The sequence below is a fragment of the Osmerus mordax genome, chromosome 14, assembly GCF_038355195.1.
Source record: "Osmerus mordax isolate fOsmMor3 chromosome 14, fOsmMor3.pri, whole genome shotgun sequence".
NCBI lineage: Eukaryota > Metazoa > Chordata > Actinopteri > Osmeriformes > Osmeridae > Osmerus > Osmerus mordax.
The window spans coordinates 6,573,546-6,596,672 of record NC_090063.1 but is presented as its reverse complement, the minus strand read 5'-3'; the positions used below and the strand labels follow the sequence as shown (position 1 = coordinate 6,596,672).

Genomic DNA, 23,127 nt, shown 5'->3' with positions numbered 1-23,127 from the left:
GAGCGTGTGAACTGGTTGAAATGCGTGTGTCTCACGGCCAATGCGTGAGAGTTGGCAATACTGTACATTATACTTGTGGTCATATTCACTTTGGAAAAAGGTTTTCATAGAACACAAAGGAAAACATCTTCCGTAATACTCTACCACAGTCGCAAACAACAATATACAAGGCATTTTACGTCCGTGCGTGACGCTCGGTCAGATGCGTTCTGCCGTTAAGCAAAACGTCCAGGACGCATGGGAAGGTATGTAAACGTGTTTTCAGTTCTACCCAACTCTTCGGGATTATTATTAAATTAAAAGTATTGCCCTTGATCCTGTGTCATTGAAAATCTTTAGCTAGCTCTCTTATTGCGTTTTTCACAGCACATAATAAACAGTTGTGTGTGTGTGATCATGTTAGCTAGGTGACTTATGATGTTTTGTTGTCGTGTTAGCTAGTTAGCTCGCAAATGATGTCAGATGAGTTATATTGCCTCTAAAGTCGTATAATTAGAAGTTTATTTGTTGGTATGACGTGCTATGACTCACTCAGAGATCGATGTTAATGGAAAACTGGCAAACATTAATGGCAAACGTAATTATGAGACAAGATCATGAAACAATCTGGTCTGTTGCAAACAGAACTTAACCATGGATGTAAAACCCAAGAAAGCGTTCTCCCCCAAAGGTGGAAAAAAATTCGCACCGAAAAGAAAAGGTGAGTCGATAATAGTCAAGTTACTGAAGTTTGTGTCTGAACGAACTTACTACACATAGCAAATAGATTGTAAACAGTGTAACGTCTTCAGTAATAAGCAACCATCTTACTTAGATTCCATAGGGAAACCTGGGACCAAACAAACTGATAAACCAGGAGGTCATGGGACTGGTAAACCTGGTGTTCAACGGACTGGTAAACCAAGCGGTCAACGGACAGGTAAACCAAGCGGTCAATGGACAGGTAAACCAGCCGGAAAACCGACAGGAAAAAGGCCGTTCAAGCCCCACAATGCAGAGAAGGGTAAGAAGTTTGTGAAGTCAGAAGGGAATGGAACTCCAAAGAAATTCCTGAAGAAGCCAACAGATGGAAAGTTCTCCAAGAAGAGGAAGTTCACTCCTGGAGAAGGGAACGAGGAGGGTAAGACATATTTCTGTTCTCAGACTAGTCAATCAAATAATGTACTTGTCTATTTGTCTGATATCGTTTCAGTCAATCACCTGTCTGTCTATATGCTTGTCTGCCTGCCTTTTTGTTTGCGTTTAAATTCATCTGTCTAACTCTGTGTGTGTGTGTGTGTGTGTGTGCGCTCGCGCAAACGCAGGTTCAGAGGCTAAAAAGCCCAAGTGGGATGAGTTCAAGCAGAAGAAGAAGGATCTGAAGGTGTCTCGGCAGCAGTTGGAGGGGAAGGAGAGGTTCCAGATCATCAGCAGGGCCAAGCAAGTCTGGGAGATCCTCAGGAAGTAAGCCAGCCAATCAACACGTTTCACTTTGCTTGTTCCTTTTTGTTCAGTACACACTAGGGCTGAACCAAAGAACTTATGTTCTTCTATACACACACACAGATTGATGTGACTGTTGTTTTGTCTGCAGGAAGGATTGTAGCAAGGCAAAGAGAGCAGAACTCGTTAAGGAGCTCCATGATCTGATCCAGGGAAAGGTCAAGTCTGTAAGTGTCCCCCTCTAGTGATGTCATGCTGTTTAACACCTGTCTGCTGGCACTGTAATGATGTAGCTACGCGTACAGCTGCACCCATGTCATTTGTGCTTGACAAATCTGTCCCTCTCTCTCCCCTCACCTCCTTCTCTTCTGACGTTCGCCTCACCCTTTCTTCTGGCTTCCCCTCCCCTCCTCTCCCCTTCCCACCCCCCCCCCCCCCCTCCCTCCCGTTCCAGATTGCGTTTGCCCATGATTCCACACGTGTGCTGCAGTGCTACATCCAGTTTGGGAACGACCAGCAAAGGCAGGAAGTGCTCGCCGAACTTCAAGGTCAGCCACGGTCTCTTCAAAACAATCCCCCCGTCGGTCTCACAGCCTGTGATTGTCAGGGCCCGGTGTGTGTGTGTGAGGCGAGTGCGAGTCCTGTGTGCCTGATCATGCGTTTTTTGTGTTTTGCCCGACAGAACACATGGTGGAGCTGAGCAAGTCGAAATACGCCAAGAACATCGTCAAGAAGTTCCTCATGTATGGGTGAGTGGAACACTGCGGGGTCCCTACAGCACCCACTCCCGTAGGACCAGTCTGTTAACGCGTGTCAGGAGTCAGTTGGCTGAGCGGTGAGGGAGTCGGGCTAGTAATCCGAAGGTTGCCAGTTCGATTCTCGGTCATGCCAACTGACGTTGTGTCCTTGGGCAAGGCACTTCATCCTACTTGCCTCGGGGGAATGTCCCTGTACTTACTGTAAGTCGCTCTGGATAAGAGCGTCTGCTAAATGACTAAATGTAAAATGTAAATGTGTGTGTGCGGCAGCAACAAGGAGCAGGTGCAGAGCGTGATGCTGGCGTTCAAGGGGAAGGTCAAGCAGATGCTGCGCCACTCGGAGGCGTCGTCCGTGGTGGAGTACGCCTACGACGAGAAGGCGGTCCTCGCTCAGAGACTCATGCTGACCGAAGAGCTCTACGGAAACACCTTCACCGTCTGCAAGGTCTGCTCGCGCACACATACACGGGTGGTTCTCATTTGTAGCGCTCTCTAATTGTCCGCGAGGCGCTCGTTCTTCCGTGTGTGACTAGCCTGTGTGTGTGTGTGTGTGTTTCGCGCGCGGTCGTTCCCTCCCTCCAGTCTTCCGAGTGTCCCACTCTGGAGAAGGTTCTGGAGACTCACCCAACGAAGAACAACACCATCCTGGATGAGATGAAGCAGAACCTCACCCCGATGGCTCAAAAGTAAGCGCGAAAACACACGCCGCACCCCCCCCTCCCCATGCACACGCTACACACACTCCCGCCTCTGATGTGTGTGTGTGTGTGCGTCCCCTCAGAGAGGCGGTGGTCAAACACTCGCTGGTCCACAAGGTGTTCCTGGACTTCTTCCTGCACGCCCCGGCCAAGCTGAGGACGGAGATGATCGAGTCCATCCGCGAGGCTGTGGTGTACATGGCTCACACACACGACGGTGCCCGCGTCGCCATGCACTGCCTCTGGCACGGGACACCCAAGGTGACCACGCCGGCGGAGAGGGACAGGGAGGAGAGGGGGGTGTATGTGTATATCAAGCTTGTGTGTGTGTGTGTGGACTGATGAATGTGTTCTGTGTTCCAGGATAGGAAGGTCATCATTAAAACCATGAAGACGTACATGGTCAAGTTTGCAACGGTAGGAGTCGATCTGATCGCAGACAATCATGAATCATCTGGTTGTGTGGCGTGACTTCAGTGTACCGTGTGTGTGTGTGTGTGTTCTCTACAGGGGGAGTTTGGCCACCTGGTCCTGTTGGCAGTGTTTGACTGTGTAGACGACACCAAGCTGGTCAAACAGGCCGTCCTCTTGGTAAGATCAATCTCTGTCCGCCTTTCTATCACTCTCTTTCTTTGTGTCTCTGTCTCTCTATAATTCTCTCTTCCTGCACTGATACTGCAGATCCACTTGGATCATAATTCCCTCGCCCAGATCCACTTGGATCTTTCTTTGTCGCGCTGTCTCTCATCCCCCCCCCCCCAATCCCTCACACTCACTCAGTCCCCTCTCCACTGCAGGAGATCCTGTCCTCTCTTGACGATGTGATCACTAACAAGTACGGCAGGAAGGTCCTGCTGTACCTGCTGAGCCCCAGAGACCGCGCCCACCTGCTGCCCGAGATCCTCCAGGTGCTGCAGCGTGGCGACGGCAATGCCCACAGGTGAGGCCCCCGCCCCCTTCCCCTCCTCCAAGGCTTCCTGCGTGCTAGCCCCACCCTCCGCTCTCTGATTGGTGCTGAGCCTCCCTCTCTCCCCCTCTCCTCCAGTAAGAAAGATGCAGCTCTGCGTCGTCAGGAGCTCCTGGAGGCCGTGTCGCCGCCCCTGCTGCAGCACCTGTGCGACAACGCCGCCTCCATGGCGACGGACAAGGCCGTGAGCGTGACGATCAGTGACATCCTGGGCGCGGCGGTGGGGGACTTGCGGCCCGCCATGGAGGCTGTGGCTGAGCTGGCTGCAGCTGACTTCACGCCGGGAGGCACGGACGGACAGGTGTGTGTGTGTGTAACTAGTGTGGTGATGATGTGCGAGGTGGGCTGTGTGTGAAATCTTCCGTTTGTGCCAGCCGCTGTGTGTGTGTGTAATGTGTTCTTTTTGCTTTAGCTGCACATGTGTGAACATGCTGCCGGTCACCTGGTCCTGAAGTGGCTGATCGAGCAGGACGCCAAGATTCAGGAGGCTGGCAGAGAAGGTAGGTCACATGACCTCACCTGTGTATCCTATATGTGTGTGTGTGTGTGTGTATCCTGTATGTGTGTTGATCCTGGGCTTCCTGCTCCCTCAGAGCGTTTCTCCAGAGTGCTGCTGGAGAAGGTGGGGCTGGAGCAGATGCAGAACTGGGTGCATGTCAACAGAGGAGCCATGGTGCTGTGCAGGTCAGGGCACTCGCACCCACATGGGTCGGAATACGCACACACAATGTCCTTTCTTTGTCTTGATGTTCTAGAAGAATCACTCTCTCCCCCTCCCCTTAGTCTTCTGAAGAGTGCCGATGTGGACGTGGCCGCGGAGGTGAAGGAAGGGCTGATGTCCATGACCTCTGACCTTAAGAAGATCAAGAACAGCAAAGGAGTTGAGGTCCTCTTGGAGAAGCTGGCTGCATAGCTGGATGCCCTGACTTCCCCTTCACCTGTCTGGACACACACACACACCACTGCAACCTCATGGACCCTCCAGTTCTGTTCTGTTTCAGCAAGAAACGGTCCTGCTGAATGGGTTGGTTGTTCTGACTCTTGATGATGACCCTCGGCCATGATGATGATGATGATTACGATGATGTGTGTGTGTGTTTGGAGCCTATCTGTCCATCCTGACCTGCCTGATGATGATCTCTCCGGTCAGTAGAGGAACAGGAGCGCTCATCGCTAAGATACTGACCATCGGGGATGGCCAGCTGTGGTTACAGTATTTAAATGTAAAGATTCTCTGTTCAAATACTCTGGACACACAGACTCTGTTTTTGTATGACTTTGTAACTGTGGTTAATACTGATGAAGTGCTTGCTGATGGTCAATGAACTCAGAAGCATTGTTGAAACAATTGTGCTAAACTATTGAATTAAACACAACGTCAAAGGTTTTAGTTTGTACAGCCTGCTCTTCATGTCCATCACATCCTCCCACCGGCATTGTATATCTGACATCATTAGAATGTTTTGTGAGACTGCCCCGTTTCACTACATTTTTTATTTAATCATGTGATCTCAGTGTCAAAATATTTGTAAGTAGAGGTCTGTCTGGTTTCACCTCCATACATCTGTTCCGGTGTGGTGCTTAGTTCCTTGGAAAGCACACACACAGGATTATTCCATAGAACTGAGTGTCCTGCTTTTTCTCAGGTTCCATCTGTCTCTGGTTTTGCACAGGATGTCGTGAGAAACAGCCCTCAGTCCACCTGGGCCCCATGTGGTCTCAGTCCACCTGGGCCCCATGTGGTCTCAGTCCACCTGGGCCCCATGTGGTCTCAGTCCACCGGGGCCCCATGTGGTCTCAGTCCACCGGGGCCCCATGTGGTCTCAGTCCACCGGGGCCCCATGTGGTCTCAGTCCACTTGGGCCCCGCGTGGTCTCAGTCCACCGGGGCCCCATGTGGTCTCAGTCCACCTGGGCCCCGCGTGGTCTCAGTCCACCGGGGCCCCATGTGGTCTCAGTCCACCGGGGCCCCATGTGGTCTCAGTCCACCTGGGCCCCGCGTGGTCTCAGTCCACCTGGGCCCCATGTGGTCTCAGTCCACCGGGGCCCCATGTGGTCTCAGTAAACCTGCGTCAGTTCTCTAATCTGACACAGAAACACACTGCCACTCCTTCCATATTACAAATCGGCTTTAGAAGATTCAATCTTCCACAGATGCCAGTACGTAGGCAGAGCAGGGGGAGGAGGATACGGCCTCATATTCATCCAGATGTTGCATCTTGAATGTATTAATTGTGGATGTCCGCAGTGGTGGATTACATGTCATGGTTTAGGAACACAAACAAAAACAACATAGCTGGAGAGGACGGATGACGTGTTGGAAAAACACAAAATTATGATTTTTAGGATTTTCAATTATCTTTCATTTTAAGAAAAGTAATCGTCTGCCCTTTCTGGTCCATGCATTCTCAAAGACATTGGTTTTACAACAGATTTACAAATAGTCAAGGCAGATTCTTTTTATGATATATCATTTAACTGAGCAGTAATGTGCGATCATGGCTGCCCACATCTACTAGAAAGCATGTCCAAGCATATGGGTTCATAAAGGATATTGTTCCCCAAGGAACAGTCCTGAAGTCAGTGTAATGTTTCTCTCCAAAGGCTCAGGCAGGGACAGGGGAAGGAAAGGCTTATCCTGGACCAGCACCAAAGCAAAGGCCAACTCTCCTGGCAAACCAAGAACAGGCGACTCTTCGCCATGGGAGCAGTAGGTTAGGTTAGTGGTGGTGTTCCTCGCGGCATTCCGCCAGCCTGCGGGCAGCCCTCGTAGCGAAGCGGATCTTTCCCCGGGCCTTCATCACAGATGTGTACTCGTTGGCCTTCAGCTTGGTGTAGTAGTCTGAGAACTTGTTGTAGAGGATGGAGATGGGCATGCCGTTCAGGATGATGCCGAAGGAGATGCAGGCGAAGGCGAATAGCCGGCCCAGGTGTGTTTCTGGGTACATGTCCCCGTAGCCCACTGTGGAGATGCTGACCTGGGGTGGAGGGAGGGGTGGAGGGTGGGGGTGGGGTGGAGGGTGGGGGAGCAAATATGTTGAAAAGCAAATCGAAAACTTATAGCTCACATCCATTTGCTGTTTTTGTGATGTGAAAGGATTACTAGAGGGGTAATTTCCTTGTCAGGGTGTGTGGGGGTCAGAGCTAGGGTCAGGGGACAGGGGTCTTACCGCAGCCCACCACCATGCATGGGGGATGGAGGTGAAGTTGGTGTGGGGAACGTCGTGCTCCACCGTGTACACCATGGCAGAGAACGTGAAGATCCCCATGGCGATGAACAGGAACAGACATCCCACCTGACATCAACAACAATTACAATCATCATCATCATTCTACTCCATTCTATGCCTCTACCCCACTGTACACCCCATTTCTATTGTCTACTCAACTCCACTTGACTTTACCTGACTCGACTCTACTCGACTCGACTCTACTCGACTCGACTCGACTCTACTCGACTCTACTCCTCACCTGGTGGTAGCACTGTCTCAGTGTGAACCCGAAGGCCCTCAGTCCCGTGGAGTGTCTGGCCAGCTTCAGGATCCTGAAGATCCTCATGAGCCTCATGATCCTGAGCACCTGGCCCAGCTTGCCCACGCGCCCCACCGTCTCCACGTCGCTGTGCTTGCTCTGCTCCTGGTGCTCGAAAATCTCCAGGAGCATCTGCATGTAGAGCGGCAGGATGGCGATCAGGTCCACGGCGTTGAGCATGCTGCGTCCGAAGCGCCACAGGTCGGGGGCGGAGGCCAGACGGAGCAGGTACTCCACGGTGAAGAAGGCGATGCACAAGGTCTCCACGCCCTCCCCGTGGGTCCTCCCGCTCAGCTCGCCCGCCGCCGTCCTGTACTGCATCTCCTCCACCGTGTTGAGCGTCATGGCGACCAGCGAGGCCAGCACGAAGAAGCTGGAGGCCACCGCCATGAGCTTGGCGGGGACGGAGGAGAAGGGCTTCTCCATCAGGTTCCAGAGGAGGCGGCGGGCACGGCCCAGCGCCCGGCCCAGGAACAGCTCCTCGTTCTCCTCCAGCTCCACTTCGGCCTCCAGCTGCCTCTGGATCTTCAGCTGCTCGTTCAGCTCGTCCTGACGCTCCTCAAAGGAGATCCGGCAGCAGCGGTGGGTGTTCTTGATCCTCACGCCCCAGTAGTTGATCTCCTCCAGGAAGTGACGGGGACACAACTCGTCTGGACAACGGTTAGGTTAGGTTCGGGGGGATCAAGGTTAGGGTTAGATTCAGATTCAGCATAAGAATGCAAATCAGGTTGGATATCAGTATCGGAATCAGATTCATAAATGGAATCAGATTCAGGAATCAATTCAGATTCATTTAATTTCACAATTAATTTTGTGAGTCAGACACAAGATCAGGTCTGTGATAAGGTTTAGCAACAATTCCTACCTTTGATCCAGAGCACCCCTGTCCTGTAGAAGTTGAAGATGTTGTGGAAGATGTCCGGGTCTCTGTCGAAGAAGAACTCGTTCTTTTGGACCACATAGTCATCACACAGGTCCAGCTTCCTGTTGTGGTCCGTGTAAGTGGCCAGCCGGCCAATCCGGGTCTTGGGGTACTTGGCGGCCGACCTATAGGAAATCTGGTAGACCTTCCCTCCAACGTTGATGTTCAGCATGTAGTTCTTGGAGGGTGAACATGGCATCCTAGGAGAGGTCAGGACACCATCCTCTTCCTCATCCTCGTACTCTGCGTAGATGTCGTAGATATCCTTGCTCAGCTCCTGCATGCTGTTCCATGGCTTCAGCCAGTGGTTCTGTCCAAAGGCCAGGTCCTCGTCAGGCTCCTTGGTGGTGATAGTAGGACCCCCCAGCTTGTAGTTGGGAAAGAGGCTCTGACTTCTGTTGTTCCGTTTCAGCATGGCGTCTGTGTTGGTTGTGTGAGTGTGTGAGAGTGTGTGAGAGTGTGTGTGTCCGCCTGCCGGCCCGGCCGCGGCTCACTGCCTGTGGGGAGGCATTCCGCAGGTGTGATAACCCCTCACAGTGACACATACACACACACATATACACACACACACACACACACAGGTATGACAAACACAACACAAAGAGTGACTCACAGAGAGATGCAGCTGTGACCGACTAATGTTGCTGACTGAGAGGATGTGGGCGCTTAAAGTTTTATGTACTATTATCTCTCTCCTCCCCTCATGTCCTCTCCACCTATCATGTCGAGGGCGTTCCTATAATACTCTTCCTCCATCCTGCTGCCAGTAAAGAGTATTAATAAACAGTATGAGGATGATTACATTTTGATTCTTCAAAACGATTCCTTCAGCTCCTGATCTTTTTGTGTTGACCTACTATAAAATAATCCTCTAGGCCTGTGTTTGTGATCTGTACAATCATGTGGGACTGTTTGTGACCTGTACAATCCTGAGTCCTGTATTTGGGAGACAGTTTGAAGTTCTCCAGCAAACAGCGTTTTTTAACCAGTGGAGTTCCATAGTCTCCTCGTGCCTCTTGCTTTTCTGCTCCATTGGTACTGGTCCATGTGCATTAACCTTAACCACTTCCTAGTTCGACCACAAATCCTCCTGGCTCTCTTAGTGAGATGCTAACCCCCCCACCCCATGCACACACCCACCCATGCACACACGCACAAAGCTGCCTCCCTGTGATGTGATAGGTTTAGGATACGAGATGTGCAGCTGGTGAATATCTTAAAACAGCTGGCTCGTCACTCAGGGATTAGTATAATCTGGGAAACACAAGAAGCATATCTCCAGCAGCAATAACACACGAGAGAGAGAGAGGGAGAGTGTTTACCGTATGTGCTTGTGAGTGTGTGTATTCTAAAATACATGCACAACCTGGTTGCTCCAGGGTGACATTGGCCTCTAAGTCCTGACCTCAGCCCTGGTCCGAATTCTGACCCCCAAACCCACTGGAATGCTCCACAGAGCACTGACCCAGGACCATCCCTATGGATCCTGTTTTGCCGACAACCTGGCAGTGTGGTCCATGGAAGTACCACCTGTCTCGGTCTGGTTCTCCTGCTGCAATGTAAACTTCACAAGGAACCTTTAATCCAATCTATTGTTACCAAATAGACATATCCACTCATTATACAGGTGCTAACATCTTCAACCCTCCTTGCCTTTGTGCGCGTGGCACATATTTTGTGACGGTGTGTGGGGAAATTGAGCAGAGAGCACCATCTACAGTACCTAATCCAGCTATCCTGGTCTGAATTTCCATGACCATTACTTCAAAGTATGTCAGTTAGCTTTCAATGTGTCTATATTGAATGGATGAAGACCAGAGTTGGGGTCAGCATGTGTACACCCATTCATTCTTGTGTACATGGGGCACCAGTCTGTCACCAGAGCAGCAGCGTTCCTGGGGGATTAAGAGTTTATCAAAAGATGAATACTGCCACCTGCCTTTGCTCTCCCTTACTCTTGGAGAATCTGTTGACTAGCATAGCACAATATACATTTGAATAGCATCGCATAATGTAGCATAGCACAATATAAATTGGAATAGCATGTGTCCATAGGTCTCTAGTTTTGAAAACAGACAGAGGACTCAAGGGCTGAATAACTGTGGATCTTGTTTTTAATTTGAAGTGATTGCAAATCAGTTTCTTCACGATACAGAGCGTTCCAACCCCCCCTGTACAAGGCTAGAAAAGTCACACAGACGGCACACAAACATAGAAAATAGTTTAACAAATTGTTTTTCTTTTTCAATTTTCTTTTTTTAAATACATCTTAGTCTACCCATGGTACTATGACCAACCATTGCAAAAATTGATTTCAGTCAAATGTATACAATCTTATTTACAGTGGAGGAGCGTTAGATCAAAGTGCATCAGAGTCCTGATTCTGGTCTTGGTGGTGGGGGGGCTGTACAATGTTTACAAATGCTGTAGTGTACCACTGCTCCCCTGCTTAGGCCTCAGCACAGAGACAAGCTGGAGAAGCAGGTCTGGAGGTAATGCACTTAAATAGAAAAGAAAAGAAACGTACATCTTTAAAGACAATTCAGTCTAAAATGTGTCTTCTCATAAATATTCAAATATTCACAAAGACTGCTTCGCTTGGTAGACCCCCCGCATCACCTAGCAACCAGGTTGACCTATGAGACCTTAAGAGAAGGCCGGAATAGAATCTTTGACACATGATTGGGGGACGGGGCAGGAAGAGGTGAGGATTTGAGAGGCCACACCCCCAGGATCCCAACAAACTTTGAACATACCGTGTGATTCAGATACAGATCATTAGCACATTCACACATGACAGACAAGTCCGCTACCCCTGATGAACAACAACAAGCTAATGCACTTCTGAAGGCATATGGTCGCTGGAGCAACCGTTGGCACAGTAACCAGAGGTGCAGTAAACTGCCAGGGAGTGTTGAAGAAATCGGTTAGGTGAGGTCATCATCTGTGTTAACCACTGAGATCTGCAGGGAGAGAGCAAAGGAGAGGGTTAGTGCACATGATTCTCCATCCTGGTCCTCGTGCCCCCCTGCCCTGCACGTTTTAGATGTTCACATGAATGGGTCATTAACAGGCTCAGCAGAAGCCTGATAACGACCCATTCATTTGAATCAGGTGTGTGGGAGCAGGGAAACGTCTAAAACATGCAGGGCAGGTGGGGCACGAGGACCAGGATTGAGAACCACAGTTAGTGAGAGCGCAATAAGGGATAAGAGAATCAACCTATTAACCAATTAGAGGCTTAGGGTGGTCTGTCTGGGTGACAAGGGAGCAGGGGACTGACCGAGTCCCTTAAGCTAAGCCGATTACAGGGCGACTGGTGTCTGGCTTTAGAGCAGGGTCACTGAGCATGACCATTACCAGGTCACAAGGCCATCCATAACTGTGGACTCCAGTCACCTCACTGTGGTGCTATGGCAACCAATCTAGACCATAATAATACCTACTCACGGCAGGGTAGGTGGAGCTAACAGGGTAGTCCTTGCAGGATAGGTGGAGGTAACAGGCTAGTCCTTGCAGGGTAGTTGGAGCTAACAGGCTACTCAAGGCAGGGTAGGTGGAGCTAACAGGCTACTCAAGGCAGGGTAGGTGGAGCTAACAGGCTACTCAAGGCAGGGTAGGTGGAGCTGACAGGCTACTCACGGCAGGATATGTGTGGCCCACAGTGGAGCTGTGGCGGGTGATGTCGATGTTCAGGTCCTCCTCGGTGGTCTTCAGGTAGACGGGGTTGTCGAAGTTCATGCTCTTCTGGTTCTTCAGCTGCCAGTTCCTCCACATGAGGTATCCTCCGGCCGCCGCCATGGCCAGCAACACTGGGGGGGAGGAGAGGGAGGGGAATGGTGATTATACAGTGCGAGTGGAGGGAAGAGAGAGAGAGAAAGCGAGACACTCACAGACAGGTAGGATGGCCCACGCAGCAGCAGATCCTCTAGCTGTAGAGTCGACCTCATGGATGGATGTGCTCACGTTGGCCTCTGCAACACAATAGTTAGCCCAGATCAGATGTGAACAGAGCTAGCACACAGACCAGACGTCAGAGCTAGCAAACACACACACAAACACACTAGTGTAGCTCACACAGACCAGTAAGAGAGAGTTTCAGAGTGTGACAGGGAGTGACATGACTGGTAAACAGTAGTTAAATGGAAGAGAGGGAGGGAAAGACAAATAAACAAGTTTTGTGTAAGCTCTATTCTGCCTCTAGAGCTGCCTCTGTTCCCTGCCGCCATAGCCTGGCACCTGTCTCTGCCCAGAGGCATTCTACATCCTGGCACTGCCAACTTGGCCCTGTGCAATAGGACGGTATGGCTGAATACCAAACTGGTATTGGAACCCTAACCAGGGCCAAAATGAACATCTCATCAGTAGTTTAGAAGAGGTGATTGTGGTGAATGGACTACAAATCAGTTCAACTCCTAGTAAAAATAGACAATACAACTACCAGTAAAATCACTGCTTAAGACTACAACTGCCAGAAGGCCTACACAACATGGATAAAAGACTACAATGACCAGTACAGCCTCTGCTTAAAGGACTACAACTCCCAGTGCTTCCCATTCCACAGCCTGGGTTTATGCAGGTGTAGGGGATTACCTGCTGCCGGACGCATCAGCGCTTTCCCAGCATCCTCTGCGGGAGGGGAAGAAGCCACTGTCGTAAGAGAGCAGAGGAATGCTTTGGCAGGGTAATATCTGACATACTAGACCAGTGGGTCCCAACCCTGGTCCTCAGGGCACCCCTGTCCTGCATGTCTTAAATGTTTCCCTGCGCCAACACAACTGATTCAAATGAATGTTCGTTAGCAGGGTTCTGCAGAGCTGGATAACGACCCATTCATTTGAATCAGGTGTGTGAGCAGGGAAACATCTAAAACATGCAGGACAGGGGTGCCCTGAGGACCAGGGTTGGGAACCACTGTACTAACTAGACAACTAGAGACAGAACCAGCCTTCACCTGCCATGCAACCGCTGATGTCATAGGACTATGCTGTATCCCAGTTAGAAGCAGGTAAATGTGCAGCCAAGCAGACCAACCAGACCAAGCAGCACACCCAGGCCATTAACACGAGGACTCCGCAAGGAGAGATGATGATTGGACGAGCATCAAAGAGTGAGAGGAGCTGGACAAGCAGCGAGAGGAGATGAGTGGACTAGGAGGGAGAGGAGATGATTGGACGAGTCAAAACATGTCGGCTCACATCTAGATAGTGGTCCTTTTTCTCTAAATGCCCCCACCCTCCCCATCGCTCAAACCCCCCCCCTTTCCCAGGCTGAGCTCCATGGCCAGTGAGAGCACATCAGCCAGCAGCTACGGGCTGGAGTCCATGCAGGTCCAGAGATCAAGACGAATAGTTCTGCCCAGTGCCACCCAGCTCGCCAGCTTATCCTCTCAAATCCTGGATACTTTACGAGCACCACACACAATGACCCAATGTCAACCCATCCCCCCTGCCCTCCCTGAAAAGGGCACCATTCACCCTTTAGTCTGAGGCCGAGGCCACCCCTCAGGATCACAGCTGAAAGCTTTGAACAAAACTATTCAGTATTCATCCAACTGACAGCCATCCCTCTCCCTTCTCCAACCCCCTCCTCTTCACCACATCTCACACACACACACACACACACACACACACCTCCCGCACACACACACAAACTCCATTCTGTGCCTGGGTGGAACGTTGAGCAGTTAGCGAGTGTAAAAGCCTGGTGACATCTGAGGACTTCTAAATGAGGAACCCATGACCAGAGAGGAGCAGACAGGAGCCAAGAGGAGGAGAGAGCAGTGCAGCTTCCCATACACACTCGGGTAAATCAAATGGAAACAAAAGCCCTCTCCAAGCAGCCCAGCACAACACCTCAAATTTCCAGTTTGAAACACAAGGACACAGTTTAACCAAAGTTCAACCCCTCGTTGACCAGTGTAACCCCCCATCCTGCCCAGCCACACCCCAGGGTGGGAGGCGGGGTGTGTGGGCGCGTCTCACCTGGCCGGCAGCGGAGGCCGTCTGCAGACAGGTCCTGGCCCCCGGGACACACACAGGTGAACTTGGGAGAGTGTTTGTTGATCTGGGGGGCCGGCAGGCACATGAAGCTACAGCCCCCGTTCTCCCCCTTCTCACTGCACCAGTTGGTACCTGTGGGGGGGAGAAGGGAGCACGAGGCACCAATTCCCCACCTCAGAACTCGTCCTAAAAGACGCTGATGTGTAATGTTTACCACACAGCTCCAGTGTAGTGTGAAGTGTGCTTACCAGACAGCTGGATGAGTTCATGGTAGACGATAATGTCCTGGGGCTCGTTCAGGTTGCTGGCCAGAGTCACCACGTCTGACCCTGTGAACTTGTTGGCGCCGTAGATGGCCTCGTTCTCCCCGTCCGTCCAGAACACACGGTCCTGGAACACGCACACGCACACTATTGAGCAGGATCCTGGAGCACAGCAGATTTAGAGTGACTCCAGAGAGCTCTGCAATTCAACCCTGACCCAGGAGGTCGTACCTCGAAGACCGTGAGAGCAAAGGGGTGAGCCAGGTAGTCTGACGACTGGAGCACTTTCCTCCTGTTGTCCCCGTTCAGGTCCACGCTACAGAGCATGTGCAGCTTGGAGTCAACCCAGTACAAACGGCTCTTGATCAGGTCTGGGAGAGGACAGAGCAACACAGATTACACTGATGATCAGATCAGTCAGTTCTTCTGAACAAGCTGTGGAGACAGGCCCCCACAACGCTTCATCACAGAGCAGGGGTGATTCCTGAAACACACACACACTGAGGGGAATAGAACTGTGCGACAGGGATTTACTAGGAAGGGCTAGAGACTGGCCTATAATAGGTCCTCCCACACACACAGTTGACAAACCAGTTGCACCACTTCAACTCAACTATGAATCAAAGATAACTTCCTGTAAACCTTTTCCTTGACACTAATAAACCAAGCCTTGTCATATTAAACGGTTAACTTCCTCAGCCTTCCTTGTTCTGACTCACCCAGGGTAATGCCATTGGGCCACTGGATGTCTGTGTCCACCAGGACCTGGCGGTCCACTCCATTCATGCCAGACTTTTCTATCTTGGCAGGCTCACCCCAGTCCGACCAGTACAGGAAGCTGAATTATAACCAGACAGGAGGTAAGCGTCACCATAGAGGAAGTAAATATCCCAAGGCAGAAATGCGTTACCACCATACACAAAGCAAATCACCCCCCAGTTAGGAAGGTGACGGGTCTCCTGCTGTGACTTTAGTCCTACCCAGACAGCGGGTCCACGGCGATGGAGGCTGGTTCCTTCAAGCCTTTGTTGAAGAGGACCTTTCGCTTGGTTCCGTTGAAGTTGGCCACGGCGATGCTCTTCGTCCCAAGGTCGGACCAGTAGATGTTCTTGTAGATCCAGTCCACGGCGATGCCGACCGGCGTCTGGATGTTGTCGATGACCTTGGTGTGGTTTCCAACCGCTCGCACGTCTCCCCGCCTGTCCAGGGCCGAGCTGCGCAGGACGGGGGGGATGGGAGGGAACAGGGGCGAGCGAGCAGAAGGTCAGCTCTATGGACTGCTGGTCGAGGTTTCTACCCGTTAGCAACCCGCAGTGACGTGCAAGCACCTGTAGATGGCGCGCTGTCCCAGGTCGGCCCAGAAGATCCTCTGTTGGTTGAAGTCGGCGTCCAAGGCCACCGTGTTCCTGAGCTGTTCCACAATCTGGGTGTACTCCCTCCGCTCCAGACCCAGCTTCCTGATGTCCCGGCGGTTGGTGAAAATCAGACAGGGTTCCTTACCTGGTGGGAGGGGTGCGTGATAGATAGATAAGGGAGCGGGGGGGGGGGGGGAGTTAACGAAACGGTCAACAAAGACAGTCACTGATACTGATGAACACAACAGTCTTTTATTATCATGAGAAACAGTGGCAGTGTTGTTGACCTCTCTCTGGCCCCCCCCCCCCCCCCCCCCCCCAACCCCCCCTTCACCCTCATCCTACGGCAGCCTCAGTCCAGAACAGCAGCCCAGCTGTCCAGGCTGGGCGCGGGACCCTGCGACAGGAAGCCACAGCCGTTTCTGCACCTAGAGAGGTGAAAGGTCAGCGTACCCACGGCCTTGCAGACTCCGGTGGTGGGGTCCATCTGGTAGCCGTTGTGACACTCGCACTTGTAGCCCCCCTTCAGGTTTATGCAGATCTGACTGCAGATGCCGGGGTTCAGACATTCGTTAATGTCTGCAGAGGAGGGAGGGCAGGAATAGAGAGGGGGGACATGGAGAGCGGGAGGTTAGGAAGGAGGGACAGAAGATGAATGATGAAGCCTATTTAGTGCATTTTCTCTTATAGGTTCCCCTCGTCTCACTTGCCTCGTACTGGGTTTATATATAGGAGCATGGGTATACATGTACAGTATATATTTGTTTATGTCCCCCTCACCCCCACAGGTCTTGCGGTCGATGAGCTGCAATCCGGGGGTGCAGTCACACTCGTAGCCAATCACCATGTCCCTGCAGATGTGTGAGCAGCCTCCGTTGTTCAGGAGACACTCGTTTAGGTCTGCAGCAGAGCAACGCAGGAGTCATGCCCACACCCCCCTCGCACACGGTTACACCCCCCTTCACACACGGTTACACCCCCTTCACACACGGTTACACCCCCCCTCACACACGGTTACACTCCCCTTCACACACGGTTACACCCCCCCTCACACACGGTTACACTCCCCTTCACACACGGTTACACCCCCTTCACACACGGTTACAGACATGGTATCCAGTTGTATGTCATTAGTGACTGGTACTTACTGCACTCTTTAATAGGCTCATCGCTCCAGTCAGGACAGTCCCGGGCCTTGTTGCACACCTTGCTCATCTCAATACACTCTCCACTACGGCACTTGAATTTATCTGGTCCGTTACACTGGGTCACTGAGGGGGACATGGGTGGGCAGGGTCTAAGCAGAGTGTCTGAGAATCACTAGGAATATGGTGTGTGTGTGTGTGTGCACGCACACAGTGAAATGATGCAAGTGCATGCAAATGCCCCTGAACATGAGAACCATCCTAAACATGCCACTCACAGTTTTTACAATTCACTTCATCTGATCCGTCTGCACAGTCTCGCAGACCATTACACTGTCTGCTGCCATGAATACAGTTGCTGTCCTCGCACTTGAACTGGTCTGACCTGCAAGTACGCACAGCTGGGGAGAGAAACAGCAACGCTAGTTCACCTGGTTGTAACCAACTACCCATTTAACCCATCCTTTGCATGAATTCCATGAACGCAGATCACCTTATCCGAGCGGGGAGCAGCCACAAGCAAACTTACGACAGTTGGCTTCGTCGCTGCTATCCTTGCAGTCCGGATCGCCGTCGCAACGCCACTTCCTGTGTATACACTCCCCGGAGCCGCACTGCGTCTCGCTGGACGAGCACTTGGCCGGCGGCGTGGGGTGGCGGCCGCAGCGCTGAGGGGACTCGTCCGATTGGTCCTGACAGTCCACGTCGTCGTCGCACACCCAGCTGGCGGGGATGCAGGTGGCGTTGCCGCACTGGAACTCGGAGGGCGCGCAGGAGGACGGCGAGCAGTCCTGCTCGTCGCTGCCGTCCCCGCAGTCGTCCTCGGCGTTGCACACAAAGTTGCGAGAGATGCAGCGGCCGCTGGCGCAGGTGAACTCCAGGGGAGCACAGGTGATGTTACCTGGAGAGGAGGAGGAGGAGGAGGGGGAAGGAGAGGGGGACAAAAAATAGGAGCAACTCAAAAAAGGAGAAACATTCATCGGCACGTTCCATTCAGCCACAAGGTTGCCTCCCAAAACGACCCAGAAAGAGATAAGGGGGTGAAGTCGTAGGGTCAGAGACAGTCCACAGGCACAGACCAGAGACTCACCACAGTTAAACTCGTCCTCTCCGTTGTCACAGTCCTTCTCTCCGTCACACTTCCAGAACACGGGGATGCACTGGGTGGAGCCTGCGCCGCAGCTGAACTCATTCACACGACACGTCCTGGCATCTGATCGCAACACAGGGACAGGAAGTACTGAATCACTGGTCTGAGAGCGTGTTCCAGGCAAGCTGAGCACAGAGTTAATGCATCGAGTTGGACATACACTCCAAGAAATCCAGCAAACGCATGTTATCAAGCCAATGTGATACATTACAGGATCAATACAGCAGTGGGCATGCTGATTGATGTATATGCTTTCACCAAGGTCTTGACTGAGATGGTAGAGCGCTCTCAATCCCTACAGTGAGTGTGTGAGTGTGTGTGTGTGTTATAGATTTTGGTACGGCTACATCCACCAGTGCCAGACCATTAGACCCCAGAGGAGCACGCTCAGAGGAGCATCAGATCCCCTCTACCAGATGAGGGGTATGGATCTATTGATCCTCCACACCATCCCTGGTAGTTAGCCTTCAAACAGGACATGGACTGATGGGCTGGAAGGCCTTCGACATGACAGGGCTGGAGGGAGAGGGGCGGGGAGGGGGAACACTAGAGAAACAGCTCGGAAGCTCACTGAACCAGACCCGTGTCTCTCCCCGTCTCCTCCAGGATCCAGTCAGAAGGGGTCAGCTTCTGACATGAAGTCTCCTTCCCAGACAGGACATGGACACACACTATGAATGAGTCATGAGGGACATGGGGACAAGTGGCCACAGGCAGTGCACACAGCACAGCTCAGAGTTCATAGAAAGTGCAGCTTACTATAAAGGTTACCCACACACAGCTGACAGAACGGTTCCAACAGCTGGTCAAACAAAGCTGAATTATCAGAATGTGTGGGCTGACCGATGTGTACGTGTGTGTGTGTGTGTGTGTTTGTGTACACCAGAGAAGCACATACACCACAGAAAGTATAACTGCCAGCTCTGGAACCATCTGTCTGAGAGAGATACTTGGCACTTTAGGCAGGATCAGATTTAGAACAGTATAACATGGTAGAGGGTCTGACTGAAGGACAGAGTTCAAAAGGAATGTTCCGGGAGAACTTACGGCAGACTTCCACGCTCTCGTCCGATCCATCTTCACAGTCCGGTTCGCCGTCGCAGTGCCACCTCTTGGGGACACACTGGCCATTCTGGCACACAAAGTCCATCTCTGCACACGTCTTTCTCACTAGGCAACGCAACACACACACACACGCGCGCACGTTAGGATGACACAGCATGCAGCACAGTCAGACAGATAGCCTGTGTTCCAAACCAAAACCATGTCCCCCTCCCTTGCATCCTCATGTCCTTCCCCTCACAGTGCAGAGGGTTCAGGAGACAATCCAGTGCAATTAAACCCAAACCTAGGGTCCTAAGTGGATGTGTTGAGGTGAGGCAGTAGTGGGAGATGACATGGTCCAATCAAATGGGCAGTTAATCCAACTGTTACCAAACACATCATTCTGTTAGTCCTGCAGGAAGAGTGTGCATACATTTTCTGTGCCAAGTCCTCCCCTCCCCGACTCTCTCCCTCCATCTATCCATCCAGTCTCACATGACCCAGATACAGGCAGAAAAGGAGGAGAAGGAAGAGAATGGGAGGAAGAGGAAAAAAGAGAGGGAGCGATGGTGTAGAGTAGGGGGCACAGACACCTCCAGAGACAGGTCTGTGTCACAGCCATATTTAGTTCTGGAAACCTCCGCCGTGCCAGGTCACACAGAACTGAGGCATGCTGGGACATACAGTACGAGGAGGTAACACAGCCAATCACAAGAGCTTTAACATTGGTTGAAAATGCTGCCAGTGGTGTGTCTCCATGGTAATAATATCTGACATTTAAAAGGTTGTACAGAGATTGGAACGTGTGTGTGTGTGTGTGTGTGTGAGGGAAACGTTCTCAATTGGAAAGATGGCGTAAGAGAAAGCCATTGGGCGCTCCCCTCACCACACGTGTTCTCGTCGCTGCCGTCGGAGCAGTCCTCGTCCCCGTCGCACTGCCACACGGAGGGGATGCAGCGGCCGTTCCCACACTGGAACTGGCTGGGGTCACATTCTGCCCTGGAGCCTGACAGACACACAGAGACCCGGGTTAGACCCCTGCAGCAGAGGTGGTCCAGACACACACACACAGGAGGACAGATGCAGCCAGAACCTGACCAGTTCCCACCTGACAGCGAGTGGTCCTACACTGAGGTCACCACGTTCACACGAGTTGGGTAATGAAGACAGGCACAGGACCTGAGGGCCCACAGGCCAAGGTGCTGATGTGGACAAATTAACCCTGAAACATGTGTGCTGCCAACCACCCCTACCCCCCACCAACACACACAACCTGATGTGAAACTTCCGAATTCCTCCGCAGCTGTTAGGACGGTGAGGATAGCATGAGGATGGGGTGGGGTGTTACAGGGGAGGGAGTGGGGCTGCTGTGTGGTGGAGTGTGTGTGTGTGTGTGTTGTGGGACTTGTGTGTTGTGCAAGCAGGCATGTTCCCACAGTCAAAAGAGACGACTCATCACATCTCCTGTGCTGCTGTGCTTGCTACTCTGAGAGGAGAACATGCCGGCCAGCCCCCCCTGACCATGCCCCCCCCCCCACCCCCACATTACTGTGTGGGGGTGGGGGGGGGGGGTATTGACAACCTCAGGGGTATTGTTTTTTTGGTCAAATCAAAATGGGAAAGATACAAGGGCAATAGAGTATAATTGACAGTGACTGGGAGGAAAAGAGAGACTATGCCGTCTATCAGTGGATTCTAGCTCCCTTGATGCTTTTATGGCTGCCTGCTTTTGATCACAGCAGTTTTCAAAACGGTTTATGTCCGTTTAATGGGCCTAATAAAACGAATATAAATTGTTTGTAGGCTATGACTTTATATTAGGGGTCAAAGCAACCATTTGACATTTTACCCACTCCAGTCACAGTGGCTACGCGCTTGTAACTTTCCCCCTCCCCTTTCACCCGCCCCTCTCCCTCCCTCCCTCAGCCCCGGGCCCGCAGACAACGAGCCGGGGCTGGGAGCGCACCTCCTCCACAGCGGCAAGCCTGGAGCGGAGCATCACAACAATACACCAGGAGGAACAGCCTCTACATCTCCATTCGAACCAGCTGAGCAGCGGGAATGGGATGTAATCTGCGTAGCGTCTCCCTCAATTCACCAACAAGGCTGCAGTCCGTGTGAGCCAGACCATAACAAAAAGCGCATCTCATCATGACGCTGTAACCAATGTCCTTTTCACGGTTTATAGAAAATGTCCCAATTCGCTCTGGAAGCACATCTAGTAGATAAGCTTGAGCTATCTCGGACCCGGTTACTATGGGATACATGTCGTAGCCTACAGACTAGGACACCGATACTCCGCCAATAATTGATTTCACCTGTTTCGGGTAAATTCACTGCTGCCTACCCCTACCCCCACTCCTTTCCCTGTGACCACAGCGGGGGTGCAGTGCTGCACGGCCTCGTCCAGTTGTTTCATAGACCACACTAAACCAGTGAAGCCTTGGCCTACAGCTAAGGAATACATCCATACCCTGCATTAAATGCACTGACAAATCCAGTCTACTAACTGCGGCTGGCTGCTTGTGAACACACCGAATACAAAAACGGTGCTTAACGAGCCAGGGTTTTTCCTATGGCTTTAAAGCTGACTATTTAAATAGCCAATTATGCAATAATTTGTCTCGCTAAAGCCTTGACAAACATAGGCCCAGTCGCCTTCCTTCCCCGCGTATAGAAAGCTATATTAAAGTGACGGGACAAATGTAGGCCAAATGATCATCTGAGCCTATTAATAAAGCATTATACGCACCATACAGAATTGCCTTGACAATAGCCTACATGTTGCCACTGTGCGGATCCCTACAGAAAGAAATCAAGGTTGAAGTGGGAATTAACGATGAGATTCCCAGGGAGAGTCAACGGCAGGTGTAGTGAAAACAAAACCCCTTGGGTCTTGCTGTCTTACTCATAAGAAGAGTATTAATACAGCAAACGAAACTGATTTCTTCGACTACTTACCGTGAACATAACCGCACTGTTGCAGACATATTAGTAGGATACAGATCCTCAGCATAGAAGAGAGCATTTCGCGGTGTAGCGGAGCAGACTACTATTACTGTGCTAGCCTTGTCTTTCCTCGTTGGTATTTCTGTCTGTACCGACAACCTCCGTCACCGGAGAGCAAACAGAAACCGCCACTATCACGCGCTTTTATCTCATTTAGGCAACGCCGTCCGTCGCTCGTCCACCTCTCAAGCTGCTCGCGAGGCTGCCATGTCCTAATTTACTGATAGCGTAAACCTGCAGCGAATATCCGCACGCTAGTTGGCTGGGGCGGCACGGAGCGTTTTTCCCCCTGCTTCAACATGTCATTAACACAATGTTAACTCTTCCACTGCCGAACAGTTGCACACCACAGCAATACCAGAGATGGGTGTTATAATTCCAGTTTCTGCCATGTGAATGAATGAAATAAAATGCAGCAATAACGCTGAATGTCTTATTGTATCAGGATATAGGGATAGTCCTTAGAATCGAAAGGCAGAGCACCATGAGAGATTACAGTGCCAGTTGTAGGATAGGTTCAGAGATGGTGACAATGCATAACCTCTTGACCAGGTGTGAGATTACTCCAGCAGCATTCTTCTTACTCAGAGTCAGAGAGAGAGACCGAGAGAGAGAGAGGGGAGAGAGACAGTCACCTGTGGGTACAAACCACCTCTGTGATAGAATGACGCCCCTGTTACCAAGATGGAAGGTATCTGGACTGGGAAGTGTGGAGAGAAGAGAAGATAAGAAAGGAGAGGGAAGGAAAGGAGCAGTCATTGGCTGTATTGTGTACATACCGGTGATTCAGACCTGAGGCATTCTCTGTCCTAGATTTCATCACCCCAAAAACAACATACACATCCTCTTTCTCTGCTACTGT

At 51.5% G+C, this 23,127-nt stretch overlaps 3 protein-coding genes across 6 annotated transcripts; 1 reads left to right on the top strand and 2 right to left on the bottom strand.

Moving 5' to 3' along the window:
* Positions 1 to 223: 223 nt before the first annotated feature.
* On the top strand, positions 224 to 5,232 carry pum3 (pumilio RNA-binding family member 3). 2 transcript variants are annotated; one of them, XM_067250339.1, is made up of 17 exons: positions 224 to 245; positions 625 to 700; positions 824 to 1,120; positions 1,305 to 1,443; positions 1,574 to 1,649; positions 1,877 to 1,970; positions 2,105 to 2,171; positions 2,451 to 2,625; positions 2,763 to 2,866; positions 2,962 to 3,139; positions 3,242 to 3,295; positions 3,389 to 3,469; positions 3,676 to 3,818; positions 3,924 to 4,146; positions 4,258 to 4,345; positions 4,439 to 4,529; positions 4,629 to 5,232. In XM_067250339.1, the coding sequence occupies exons 2-17, from the start codon at positions 634 to 636 to the stop codon at positions 4,756 to 4,758; spliced, it is 2,007 nt and encodes a 668-aa protein (XP_067106440.1). In that variant the 5' UTR covers positions 224 to 245; positions 625 to 633; the 3' UTR covers positions 4,759 to 5,232. The 2 variants fall into 2 exon arrangements, with proteins under 2 accessions (XP_067106440.1, XP_067106439.1); XM_067250338.1 differs by having other exon boundaries at positions 815 to 1,120.
* A 1,332-nt stretch (positions 5,233 to 6,564) lies between these two features.
* Positions 6,565 to 8,712, bottom strand: kcnv2a (potassium channel, subfamily V, member 2a). The gene is made up of 4 exons (XM_067250253.1): positions 8,241 to 8,712; positions 7,316 to 8,025; positions 7,015 to 7,140; positions 6,565 to 6,822 (listed from the first exon to the last, which is right to left on the bottom strand). Exons 1-4 carry the CDS (start codon positions 8,710 to 8,712, stop codon positions 6,565 to 6,567), a joined length of 1,566 nt encoding a protein of 521 aa, XP_067106354.1.
* Positions 8,713 to 10,393: 1,681 nt separating this feature from the next.
* Positions 10,394 to 22,487, bottom strand: vldlr (very low density lipoprotein receptor). Of its 3 annotated transcripts, none has more exons than XM_067249865.1 (19): positions 22,218 to 22,487; positions 20,143 to 20,262; positions 19,260 to 19,382; positions 18,153 to 18,275; positions 17,592 to 17,963; positions 17,341 to 17,463; positions 17,066 to 17,188; positions 16,698 to 16,817; positions 16,371 to 16,496; positions 15,891 to 16,062; positions 15,543 to 15,776; positions 15,282 to 15,400; positions 14,794 to 14,933; positions 14,548 to 14,689; positions 14,282 to 14,431; positions 12,891 to 12,947; positions 12,191 to 12,271; positions 11,940 to 12,109; positions 10,394 to 11,260 (listed from the first exon to the last, which is right to left on the bottom strand). In XM_067249865.1, the coding sequence occupies exons 1-19, from the start codon at positions 22,282 to 22,284 to the stop codon at positions 11,225 to 11,227; spliced, it is 2,598 nt and encodes an 865-aa protein (XP_067105966.1). In that variant the 5' UTR covers positions 22,285 to 22,487; the 3' UTR covers positions 10,394 to 11,224. The 3 variants fall into 3 exon arrangements, with proteins under 3 accessions (XP_067105966.1, XP_067105967.1, XP_067105968.1); XM_067249866.1 differs by having other exon boundaries at positions 12,891 to 12,926; XM_067249867.1 differs by lacking the exon at positions 12,891 to 12,947.
* Between the last annotated feature and the right edge of the window lie 640 nt (positions 22,488 to 23,127).

Excerpts from the sequence above, each read along its gene's own strand:
- pum3 (XM_067250338.1), top strand. The coding sequence starts at position 634 with ATGGATGTAAAACCCAAGAAAGCGTTCTCCCCCAAAGGTGGAAAAAAA. Across the intron at positions 1,650-1,876 it reads TCCAGGGAAAGGTCAAGTCT|ATTGCGTTTGCCCATGATTC; the intron begins GTAAGTGTCCCC and ends CTCCCGTTCCAG. Across the intron at positions 2,626-2,762 it reads ACACCTTCACCGTCTGCAAG|TCTTCCGAGTGTCCCACTCT; the intron begins GTCTGCTCGCGC and ends CCCTCCCTCCAG.
- vldlr (XM_067249865.1), bottom strand. The coding sequence starts at position 22,284 with ATGCTCTCTTCTATGCTGAGGATCTGTATCCTACTAATATGTCTGCAA. Across the intron at positions 17,964-18,152 it reads AGAGGACGAGTTTAACTGTG|GTAACATCACCTGTGCTCCC; the intron begins GTGAGTCTCTGG and ends CCTCCTCTCCAG. Across the intron at positions 16,818-17,065 it reads TGAGCCTATTAAAGAGTGCA|ACCTAAACGAGTGTCTCCTG; the intron begins GTAAGTACCAGT and ends GCTCTGCTGCAG.
- kcnv2a (XM_067250253.1), bottom strand. The coding sequence starts at position 8,712 with ATGCTGAAACGGAACAACAGAAGTCAGAGCCTCTTTCCCAACTACAAG. Across the intron at positions 8,026-8,240 it reads AGGGGTGCTCTGGATCAAAG|ACGAGTTGTGTCCCCGTCAC; the intron begins GTAGGAATTGTT and ends ACCGTTGTCCAG. Across the intron at positions 6,823-7,014 it reads ATGCATGGTGGTGGGCTGCG|GTCAGCATCTCCACAGTGGG; the intron begins GTAAGACCCCTG and ends CCTCCACCCCAG.